This window comes from Octodon degus, unplaced genomic scaffold (genome assembly GCF_000260255.1).
Source record: "Octodon degus isolate 3935 unplaced genomic scaffold, OctDeg1.0 scaffold00176, whole genome shotgun sequence".
Classification (NCBI taxonomy): Eukaryota; Metazoa; Chordata; class Mammalia; order Rodentia; family Octodontidae; genus Octodon; species Octodon degus.
The window spans coordinates 4,015,712-4,027,989 of record NW_004524752.1 but is presented as its reverse complement, the minus strand read 5'-3'; the positions used below and the strand labels follow the sequence as shown (position 1 = coordinate 4,027,989).

At 36.5% G+C, this 12,278-nt stretch overlaps 1 protein-coding gene across 1 annotated transcript in view; it reads left to right on the top strand.

The window, feature by feature from the left end:
- The window catches only part of Ralgps2 (Ral GEF with PH domain and SH3 binding motif 2), a 232,130-nt gene that overhangs the window by 212,876 nt on the left and 6,976 nt on the right, over positions 1–12,278 (top strand). Inside the window, exons 22-23 of the mRNA XM_023703572.1 lie at positions 1,991–2,096; positions 9,255–9,346. Coding sequence (XP_023559340.1) covers positions 1,991–2,096; positions 9,255–9,346 — 198 coding nt within the window. The remainder of the gene's footprint in view (positions 1–1,990; positions 2,097–9,254; positions 9,347–12,278) is intronic.

Sequence of the window (12,278 nt, the reverse complement as noted above, 5' to 3'; positions counted from 1 at the left end):
GCCAGCTTTTGTTCTAAACTTTTTTGCAGTCTGCTGCAAACAGAAAAATAAACCATAAGTGCAGCACTTACACTATTTTTTTTTTTTTTTTTTTTTTTTTTTTTTTTTTTTGGTGCTGGGGATTGAACTAAGGACCTTGGGCATGCTAAGCCCCAGGCTCTACTACTGAGCTTATGCTCCAAACCTCTAGAATCATTTTGTTAATAAAAAACATTTATTTTTTATTTTATACAAAACAACCTAAAGTCTGCATAATGACTTGACAGTTACCCAGGGGTTTACAATGTGTCCATCTCAACAGCATGCTTCTGGGTCTTGGGGATCCACACAAACTAAGGCAGGACTGTCAGGAAAGAAGAGGCACAGCAGGAGTATATCTCAGTCCTTTCTCAAAAGTCAATAGCACATTCTGAGTCACTGGTGGAATCATATTCTTAGTGAATTTTTTGTGTATCACGATAATTATTTAGCTAGTTCCTTGCACTGAGGTAATGGTTATTCTGTCTATGCATGTTTTGGTACCCTGTCCAGTTCACATTGTCAAATATAATTTAAAAATGAAAACATTTTCATTATAAAAAGCAATGCCCACAGACCCTGGAAGGCTACACTGATTTGTTTTACTAGACCATTTTACAGAGTAAAATTGCCTCCACTGCTGTGCTTACAGGGGTGGAGGTGATAGAGTTAAATATAGTACTTTTTCAAATAGCTACTTTGATAAACTTATTGGGCAGGTTTCAGTTAGTTTACTATTAGAAGTAGTTTTTCAAAATTTTTCAACTTTTCCTTTATGTTTATGCTTGAGATTAGCCTAATTTTCTGTTGTTTTATAGCAGCCTTTTCTCAAGGTTACAAAAAGAAGTGTATTGCCAGTGAGATAGCTCAGTGGACTAAGTGCCTGCTTAGGCAAGCACAGGGACTTAGGCAAGTACAGGACCACAGGCTGTGCCAGCCCCACCCCTGGGGGTGCTGAGCCATCCACTGAGTCCAGGCATGGTGGCACATGCTTGTGATCCCAGCACTGGGGAGGCTGAAGACAGGAGGATTGCTATAAGTCCGAGCTGCATAGTGAGACCCTGTAACAACCAAATACATAAGAAAAAGAAGTGTATCTACCTTCTGCCACAGCAACCATTGAAGAACAGTAGCCATGTCCCTCCACTATCCCATGGCGTGGACCTCAACAAGGGCCACAAGGTGACTAAGAATGTGAGTAAACCAAGGCACAGCCACCATCATGGATGTCTCACCAAACATGCCAAGTTCATGTGAGACATGATCTGGGAGGTGTGCCCCCTACAAGTGGCATGCCATGGAGCTGCTCAAGGTCTCCAAGGACAAGCACACCCTCAAATTCATCAAGAAAAGGGTGGGGACGTACATCAACACCAAGAGCAAACATGAGAAGCTGAGCAACGTGCTGGCTGCCATGAGAAAGGCAGCTGCCAAAAAGGACTGAGCCCCTCGGGAATAAAGCTTTGCAGAAAGTTTAAAAAAAAAAAAAGTGTATCTAAAGTAATAATAATAAAAGAATAGTGGCTATAAGAACTATCATGCATATAAAGATATCTTTCTTTTTTTGAGAAATGCAAGTAAATACTTGTCTGATGGCCCTGATGGTTTATTAAATCATCAGGTTAAGAAAAATAAAACTATAAAATGCAGTTGTTTACTATAAGCAGTAGCAAGGTAACTAGGAAAAAATAATAGAAAAAAGACCACTAACATCATGCATGCTGTTTGGGAATATAGAATAGGACAGTTAGGATTTTATGAAGTGTTAGAGCAGGGAAAAGTCTGAAAAGTGGGATACTATCCGAAAAAGTCATATTTCGATCATTTACTAATAAAAGGCCTCTAGTTTCCCAAAACCAGCCAGAAATCACAAATCTTCTCTCATTCGGAAAAACAATGTATGCTCTTACTTGTGCTCAGAATATTACTTTTCACTAATTATCACTGTTTTTTCATTATTTTACTATCTCAGTTCAAATCAACATCAAATAAGAACGTGTCCGTAGTAGGATGGATGGTGATGATGGCTGATGACCCAGAACATCCAGACCTCTTCCTGCTGACCGATTCTGAAAAAGGTAAGTTGTCAGAATCCTTAGGGCTTATGATAGTGTGTATGCATGATTTCTGGTGAGCCTAATCCTAATGGAACTAGAATACTCACCAGAGGAAGTGTTTGTTTTGTATTATCTACTAGGACCTATTTTTGTGACATAATGTGTATTAATAAACCAGTTTTTAGAGCTTTATTTTAATACATTGGCATAAGATTGAAGATTAAAAGGCCAACTAAATGGGAAAGGGATAAGCAGGAAGGGAGAGAATTTGAGAATAGCCTATTGTTGCTTTAAAATCTCATAGGCAAAAAAAAAAAAAAAAAAAAAAAAAGAAAGAAAAAAAAAAAAAAAAAAAAAAAAAATCTCATAGGCTGCTCTTTCATCAGTTATGTAACTTGATACCACTTTCTACATTAAAATACTTTATATACAGTAGATAGATACTCTGGCGAATACACTAACCACCTGTTGACACAGTGGTCAGACTCCACAGTTTGTGAAGTTAATGAGAAAACTGCACTGTAAGGTCTTAAAAATCACATCCTGCCTATGACTGCAGGATCTATCAGAAAAGGTCCCTGTGGTTCTGCTCTTCTTAGTAACTACTAGCTATTGACAAGCTCCAAAGAGGCAAGAAAGGAGATTCTTTCATACTTCCACAGGATTCCCCACTGTAGCAACTTACAGGTATTTATTACATTTTGTTAACTTCACATTGTCTTTTGACCTCTGTTTATGTAGATGCTCATTTGATAAAGTCTTTGCCTACAACAGTATCTTCAAGAGTTTTACCTATTCTGTCTTCCAGCAGATTTGTTTCTGTTTTAATATTTAGATCTTTGATCCATTTCGAATTTAGTGCATGGTGAAAGATAGGGGTTCATTATTAATCTTTGGCATGTGCAGAGCCAGTTTACCCAAAACCAAAAAGACTATCTTTCTTCCAGTGTATGTGTCTGGCACCTTTGTCAAAGATAAGGTGGCTAAGTATGTCTGGAGTTATTTCTGTGGCTTCTAATCTGTTCCATTGATCTTTGGGTGTGATGTTTTTGCCAGTTCCATGCTATTCTTATCACAGTAGCTTTATAGTATAATTTCAAGTCAGGGATTGTAACGTACCCTCCCCTGCCTTTGTTGACCAGAATTGCCTCTGCTATTCTGGTCTCTTCTGGTTCCAATGAATGTTAACATTCTTTTCTCTAATTCTGTGAGATATGCTATTGGAATTTTAATCATAATTTTATTAAATCTGTTTGCCAGTTTTGAAAGTATGGCCACTATTATTGTATTGCTTCTTCCTACCCAAGAGCAAGGGATATCTTTCCACTTTCTGATATCCTCCTCAATCTCCTTTTTCAGAGTATTGTAGTTTTAAATGTAGAAGTCTTTTATATCCTTTGTTAGATTGATTCCTAGTTCTTTTTTTCTTTTTTTTTTTGGATGCTATTGTGAAAGGTATTGCTTCCCTAATTTCTCTTCAGGGGCTGGGGAGCTGGCTCAGTGGAATAAGTGCTTCCCTGGCAAGCGCAAGGGCCTGAGTTCAAACCCCGGTTCCACAAAAAAAAAATCCTTTGGGACCCTAATTTCTCTTCAAGAGTTCATTTTTCGTGTACAGGAAGGCTATTGATTTCCCTGTATTTAGGACAGGGTCTACAGGGTCTCACTACATAGATGAAACTAGTAGTGATTCTCCTGTTTTCAGCCTCCCAAGTGCTGGGATTACAGGGGTGCGCCACCACGCCCAGCCTAAATTGCCATCTCAGTGTGCCCCGTGGGCAGGGCTAGCATGGCACACCAGGGATTGAACCCCATCCGTTGCAATCTGCCTAAACAAGTGCTTTAGTCTGTTGAACTATCAGGCTGTCCCTTAGGGATACTGTTGATTTTTTGAGTGTTGACTTTCTGTCCAGTTAGACTACTGAATTTACTTAATAAATGTAGCAGGTTTTTTTAAGTGGAATTTTTAGGGTCCTCTATGTAGCATATCATATCAAATACTGATAATTTCTTCCTTTTCTATTGTTACTCCTTTTTATTTATTTCTCTTGACTAATTGCTCAGGCTAAAGCTTCCAGCATTATGTTGAATAATTGGAGACAGTGAACATCCTTGTCTTGTTCTAATTTTAGACAAAAAGCTTTCAATTTTTGGCCATTTAGTATGATGGTTTATCATAGATGGCTTTTATCAGATTCAGATAAAAATCATCTAGTCCAATTTTGAGTTTTTATCATGAATGGGCGATGGACTTTGTTAAAAGCTTTTTCTGCAGTTATTGAGATGATCATGTGATTTTTGTCCTTGACTCTGTTCATATGGTGTTACATTTATTATTTAGATATGTTGAACTATCTCTGCATCCCTGAATGCCACTTGGTCATGGTGTATAATCTTCTTGATAATTTGCTGCATTCTGTTTGCCAGTATCTTATTGAGGATTTTTGTATCTGTGTTCATTATGGAGATTGGCCTGCGGTTCTGTTTCTTTTTCTTTTTTTCTTTTTTTTTATTTATTTGTGTGTGTGTGTGTGTGTGTGTGTGTGGCCAGCTCAGCCCACCAAGGGGCGGGGCTGGCTGGCATGTGGTGCTGGGGGATTGAACCGTGGTCCCTTTGCTTTAAGCTTGTTCTAAGTAGGTGCTTTAGACCACTGAGCCATCTCACCAGCCCCTTATAAGGGTGGTTTTTTTTTGTTTTTTTCTTTTTTTTTGCTCCAAATGCCCTCAGGGGTGGTTTGGCTGGCTGGCTGGAGTGTTGTGGGGATCGAACTACAGCAACCTGAGGCTGACAGCTTTGTGGAAGCAGCCACTTAAACAACTGAGCTAAGGCCAGGCCCCCTCTGTTTCTTAATTAGGTCTTTCTCTGGTTTTGCTTAAATTACTGAATTTGGGACTATTGCTTCCCTTTCTATCTCACTAAAGACTTTGAGAAGTAGTAGTGTTAGGTCTTCTCTGGATTTCTTGTAGAATTGAGCAGTCAATTCATCAGAGCATGGACGTTTCTTTATTCATAGGTTTTTAATTACATCTTTAATTTCATGTTGATTAATATTTTATTTAGGATATTATATCTTCTTGATTCAGTTTTAGTAATTCATATGTATCTAGGCATCTATCCATTTCTTCTTGCATTTTCCATTTATTAGAATACAAGTTCTCAATGTAGATATAGATGATCTGGATTTCTGCAGGGTCTGTTATAATTTCATTCTTTTCAATCCTGATTATTAGTGGATATGAGTGTTTTGTTTCCTTTTTTTCATAAGATTGGATAAGGGTTTGTCAGTTTTATTTAATCTTTCAAAGAGCCAACTCTTCATAGATTCTTTGTATTGTTCCCTTAGTTTCCAGTGCATTAATTTATGCTCTGATCATTTATCATTCCCTCCCTGATGGGAGCTTTGGGTGTGGCCTTCTCTTTTTTCTAGAAATTTGAGGTTCAATAGTAAGTTGTTTGTTTGCCCTCTCTTTTGCTGTCATGGGTTTTTACTGTGATAAATTTTTATCTTAGGATTGTTTTCATTGTGCCCTGTAAATTCTAGTATGTTGTATTGTTACATTTAATTGTAGAAACTGTCTAATTTGTTCTTTAATTTTTATCTGTGACCCATTGGTTTTTCAGGAGGGTGCTATTTAATTTCATGCATTTATAAATTTCTTGCAGTTTCTTTTGCCATTGACTTCCAATTTCATTGCACTATGGTCTGATAATATGCATGGGATAATTTCAATTCCTTTGCATTTTATTTGTATTCTATGAGCTAGTCGATGGTCTGCTTTGGAGAACGTCCCATGTGCAACTGAGAAGAATGTGTATTCTGATGTTGTGGGCATCAGAATCTATTAAGACATTGTCTATTTGTTTAAAAGTTTAGTTCACCTCTAATATTTCATTGGGTTTTTGTCCGGTTGATTTTTTTTTTTTTTTTTTTTTTTTTTTGAACCAGGGATTGAATTCAGGCCCTTGCACTTGCCAGAGAAGCACTTATTCCGCTGAGCCATCTCCCCGGCCCCTAGTTGATATTTTTGCGACATTGAGGTATTGAGATCCCTCAATACAATTGTATTAGTGCTATCTGATTTTTCATGTTCATTAATACTTGTTTCATATAGTTGGGTGGACTGGTATTTGTTGCATATATATTTATGACTGTTACTGCTTCCTCTTGGATTGTCCCAAGGATATAGGGACTTTATCTTTCTTAATCAGTCTGGCTTGAAATTCACTTTGTCTGCAAATAGAACAGCTACCCCTGCACTTTTCTACTTTCTTGTTGTGTGGAGCATTGTTTTCCTGTGACTTTCAGTCTATGAATTTCTGTTTTTGAATTAAATATATATGTGTGTATATATATAATTTTATGTACAACATGTTGGATCTTTCTTCTTGATCTATTCTGCAGTCTGTGTCTTTTGGTTGGTGAATTGAGACCATTAACATTGATGATAACTGATAATATATTGACTTATCTTATCTTTGTCATATTATTTTCTTGTTATTGTTGTCCTCTCTTTTTCTTCCCTTCTGTTTATTTGCCTTGCCTGGTGAATTCCTTCTGTTGGGGTTTGTGGAGTTAAAATCCTTATTGTCACTTTCTGGAATGTCCTTCAAAACATTTTGGAGTGCTGGTTTGGTGTTCTTAAACTTCCTTAGGTCTGGGCTGGCCAAATACCTCAGTACATTAAAGTGTCTGCAAGCAGGCGCAGGGGCCGGGGGTTTGAGACTGGGCATGCTGGCGCAAACCTGTAATCCCAGTTCTTGGGTGGCTGTAAACAGGCGGATCACTACGAGTCCAGTCTAGTAGTGAGACCCTGAACACCCTGTAGACCTTTCCCTAAAAATACAAAAAAACAAAAACAAACAAAACCAATTTCCTTAGGTCTTCTTTGTCACGGATCTTATTGCTACATCAGTTTTGAAAGATAATTCTGTGGGGTATATCAGTCTGTGTTTGGAGGTTTTCCTTAGAGTTTGAAATTAATCACTGTAGCACTTACTGTTGAGAAGTCAGCTGTGATTCTAATACACTGTCTTTTATAGGTGCTTTCTTTTCTCTAACAGCTTTTAAAATTCTATTCCTATGTTGAATTTCAGGAATCTTGACTGGTATGTCTGGCTATCACCGACATAACAGATTTTTTTTATCATGGCTAATTGGAGTTCTATATGCCTCATTTAACTGTACATCAAATTCTTTTTCCCTGCTAGGAATGTTTATTGCCATAACATCTATGGACAGTTTTATTTTTCTATCATTTGTGCTATCTCCTGCTTTTCCATTGACTCTAATCAATTTTGTTTTTCTTCTTTGCCTCATCTAGCAGCTGCTGTATTGATTTCTCATGGTCCTTTGCTATGATTAAGAAATCTTTCTTTTCATGATCACTAACTGCAAGTCTGTCTTCTATATCTGAAATTCTGTCCTCACAGTAGCTTAATCTTTTATGGATACTTTCAGTGCAATTTTTATTCTCCTGGATATCTGCTTAAATCTGCCTTATGGATTCCATTTCTTTCCTATGTTGAGCATTCATGGCCTCCATACTTTTATCAGCTTTTTTATTTGTGTCTGCTCTAGACTCATTAAACATGGTTTTCATTTTGGACACCATCTCTACAGTTACCCTAGAAATTATTTCTGATCTGATGTTTTTCTAGAGCCTCATTCTGTTGCTTTGTTGTTCCTACTTCAGTGAGGTCAGGTGGGTGGCTGTCAGATTGCCCCTCCTCATTGCTCCCTGGGTTTGTCTTTGGTGAACTGGATGTCTGGGGTTGCATCTTGTTGAAGTGTCCTCTCATTTTCTTTGTTTCTATCTTTATGTATTTTTTTTTAATTCCTTGGTTGATGTTCTAAAATGTCTTGCTTTGAAGTAGATTGATTTATACAGCAAGGACTTTCTACAGAACTTTTGAATTTGAGGCCCCACCCTCATAAAATGGCAAATGCATTATTTATAAAATTTTATTTTTAGGACTTTGCTAATAAATTTTTCCTTCTATTTTTCACAGCATTTACAATAGTCAGGATTTTTATGAAGTCTATGCTAATGGTCTTTTTAGGAGAAAGAAGTAAATTACAGCTGTGACCAGTAGATATGCATGCATATGTTCTTTAATTCATATTGACCCAATGTCTGCATCTGAGGTTAGCAAGCAAAACAGTATTCCCTTACTTATTAAGTATTAGGTAAAGAAAAATAATTGCTCTAAAAATAATGAGGTTCTTTGTTAGAATCCCCAAAAAAGAAAAAACCTGTGTAATTCTTAACTATGGTTAGGTTCTTGAGTTGAATACATTTAGAAAATAAAGTAGAATCTAGTCTGAACTATTAGATAAGAACTTGAGTTAATGACAGAAGTAAGTTCAACTTAGAGCAGTTGAATTACCTGTTTATCTCTCCCACAAATCTTCATTTTATAGCCATATAAAATATCCTTATTATGTGTCAATCTTGAATTGAAGTTAGCTTGGAACTACTAAATACCAGAACACAGATGATTTCTAATTTCCTAAAAATGTAAAAATCACAACCTGCCTCTGTTACTGCATGCTGCAGAGTCCATCAGAAAGGATTCCTGCCGGGGAGATAGCTCAGTAGAGTAAGTGCTTGCCTGGCAAGCACAAGATCCTGAGTTCAATCCTCAATACCTCAAGAAAGGATTCCTGTGGCTCTATGATTTTCCCAGAATGCCCTCACCAAAATTGAAAATCTGCAATATTTTGACAGATGTCTTCTCGTAACTAAAACTGTAGCCATTATTGGTACTATCTGATTGATCTTTAAAAGATAATGTTAAGTTTTACATATGTTGAAGCACTTAGTCATGTAAAAATTTAATACCTATATCTAATTATTTAGATCATACAAGTGGTGTTAAAAGCAGTTATCCTCCAGTTTTATCTGCATAGATAAATCAAAAGAAGTAAATTTTTTTTCATCTAGATTATTCTTTATAGGGAATTTCATTCCTTGCAGACATAGTATGAGGCACAACAAAATTGACACTGTACAAAAGAACTAAAATAGAATTCACATCATATTTTATCTGGAAAATCAGGTATTAAACATAATTGCGAAACCCAACTCTACTCATGTTTAGTTCACTCAAATATCTGACAGAATTATGTGGTATAGTACTGAAATTTTTTTTTATTTTTCACTTGGTTTTGGTAATTTTAGGAAATTCATACAAATTTCAAGCTGGCAGTAGGATGAATGCAATGCTGTGGTTTAAGCATTTGAGTGCAGCCTGCCAAAGCAACAAACAACAGGTGAGATTTCTCTTTAATTCTCAGTCCACTACTTAGGCAGGCACAGGGACTGTGGTTCAATCCCTGTGCCGGGCCCATCCCCTGGGATGCGCTGAAACATATATATAAAATAGTCCACATTTTTCATATTATCCATATCTGTTTAGCAAGCAAAGCATTATTACTGAACTTACTAAGCATTGGGTGAAGAAAAACAATTGCTTTGAAAACTTAGGAAACTATTGAAGAGTTCCAAAAAGACATAAAGTTTTCTTCATGACCTGTGAAAATGGAGTTTTTATTCTTTTTATGGTTTACAGCAATTGGTAAGACATGAAGTTCTCATTTTAGTGAGGAGCTAGACAGTAAGCAAATGATAAAATTTCAAGTCATAGGAGCTATATAATATAGAAAACAAAATAAAATATTGTTCTATTCTAGATATTCTGTATCTAAAGTTATGAGAGTAGAGCCAAATAGATGGAAAAATATACCTAAATATGGGTGGCCTCACAGTAAATCTCCTGAATGAGAAAGTAAAAGGAACTCTTGAAGACATAGGGGTAGGCAAAGAGTTCATGAACAAAAATCAAATCTCACAGGTAATATTTGAACGAATTAACAACTGGGACCTCCTCTTATTGAGAAGTTTTTGCATGTGAAAAGAAACTACCAACAAAGTGAAAAGACAACTCACAAATTGGGAAAAAATCTTGACTAATAAGCACTCAGATAAAGGTATGCTCTCTAGAATTTATGAAGAACTAAAAAACATTAGGGCCCTAAAACTTAAAGACCCAATCCAGAAATGGGCATCCTAGATGAACACACACTTCTCATAAGACGAAATTAAAAAAGCAAATAAAGATATGAAAAAATGTTCCACATCACTGGCCATCCATGAAATGAAAATTAAAACAGCAGTTGAGATACCATCTCACCCCAGAAAGAATGGCTGTCATAAACAAATCAACCAACCAACAACAAATGATGGAGAAGCTGTGGGGAAAAAGGAACCCTTCTCTATTGCTGGTAGAAATGTAGACTGGTGCAACCATTATGGAAATCAGTATGGAGACTCCTTAAAAATCTAGGACTGGAAATCCCATTCAAACCAGCTATCTCCCACTGGGAATTTTGCCGGAGGCACTCAAATCATTGTATCATAGTGATATATGTGTACCTATGTTTATAGCAGCACAATTTGCGATAGCCAAATCTTGGAAACAACCACGATGCCCATCAGCAGAGGAATGGATGAAAAAGATGTGATATTTTTATACGATGGAGTATTACTCAGCTATAAAGACTAATAAACTCAGGGCCGGGGAGATGGCTCAGTAGAATAAGCGCTTGCCTGACAAGTGCGAGGTCCTGAGTTCAATCCCCGGTTCCGCCAAAAAAACAAAAAATAAAGATAAACTTGAAGCTTTTATATTAAAGTTTATGCCAAGTGAAGATATAAGTGAAATAAACCAGACCCATATGTGTAAATATCATATAGTCTCCCTAATGTAAGAACTCAAAAGAAGAAATAAAAATAGGTATAACACAATTAAAAAGAAAGCAAGAACTTAAGATTAGACAGTGAAGACAGAGCAAGGAAAAAAGCTAGGAAACATGACAGGGGCAAAGTCATATATTGTATGCACAAGATGGTTACAGCAATGATCCTGAGAATCTTCAGCAGGTTTCTGAAAGTATAGGTTAATTGGTAGGATTCTCACCCTGACTAACTATATATGCTGATACCTGTGAACTAAGCAACTGCACAGAAGATAGCAGCATGTAATACTAGGGTCATGCTTGGAATTGCCAGTCATTCTGGTCTTCTAAATATGTACTGTTTGTCATGTCATACCAATTACTGCCATACTGTTTGTTTTTAAAAAAGAGGGGGGGTAGTAAATGAAAACAAGAGACAAGAAAAAAAAAGTTTTAGGACTGTCACACTACAATGCTGTATATGGTTAGATTTCTAAATTTCTGTGTAAAAATATGTAATTGTTTATTCCTATTTTAATATTTATTTTTTAACTTTTTCCTTCATATTCTGTAGCGACTTAAAGTTTAACATAATCAATACTTGATGAAAAATACCTGTTCCATGTTATGTCTAACATAACATGGGTTAACAACTTAGGTTTGCAGACCAAAAATTAGAGAAAAAGAAGGGCTGCAAGGACAGCCAACATTTTGGCCCTAGCCTTTCAAGGTCAGTAAGGACTCAGGATATAGGAGAACCTGTACTGTAACATCCTATAACTCAGTGATATCCCCAATTTTCTAATCAAGGAGGTTATGGGGCCACAGAGGAATGTAATTGATGATGTAGAGTGTGCCTAATGAGAGTCACATAGAGAGAAAACATTCTCTCAGGCTTTCACAGAGAGCAAATTGGTCAAGCAATGGCCATGACTCATCCACATGGCTGACACTGACAAAGATCTACAAACTGCGGTACAGGGTTTCAGGGTAAATCCTGAGGGGGTTTGACTGACTTTGTCAGATACAAAAGCTCCATTTCTTTTTATATAGGTCTTGCTTTATCTTGATCTTTTAGCCATCCAGCAGAAAAATCATAAAAACAAAGTATAAAAATTTAGTAAAGCCATATTAATATGCTTAGTTGTAAAAGGCTCAAGTCAACAACTTCTGACATTGCCAGTCCTATGGATAATGCACTACTATTATGGACTACTGGGCTCTATTGGAATATTTTGCTGAATTCACGCACCTACAATATTTAAATGGCAATAGAATACCCATCTCTGACATAACGAAACAAAAAAAGGACACAAATGAAGGACCATTTTGTCTCTGTATATTCAAAATAGGATAGATATACTGCTACTTTCTCTTAATTCAATGAATAGAAAGATTTGTACTAATAGTGTTTGTGGACAGGATATCATGTCTGCATCTTGTACTATGAATAACCACTAAGAAGACA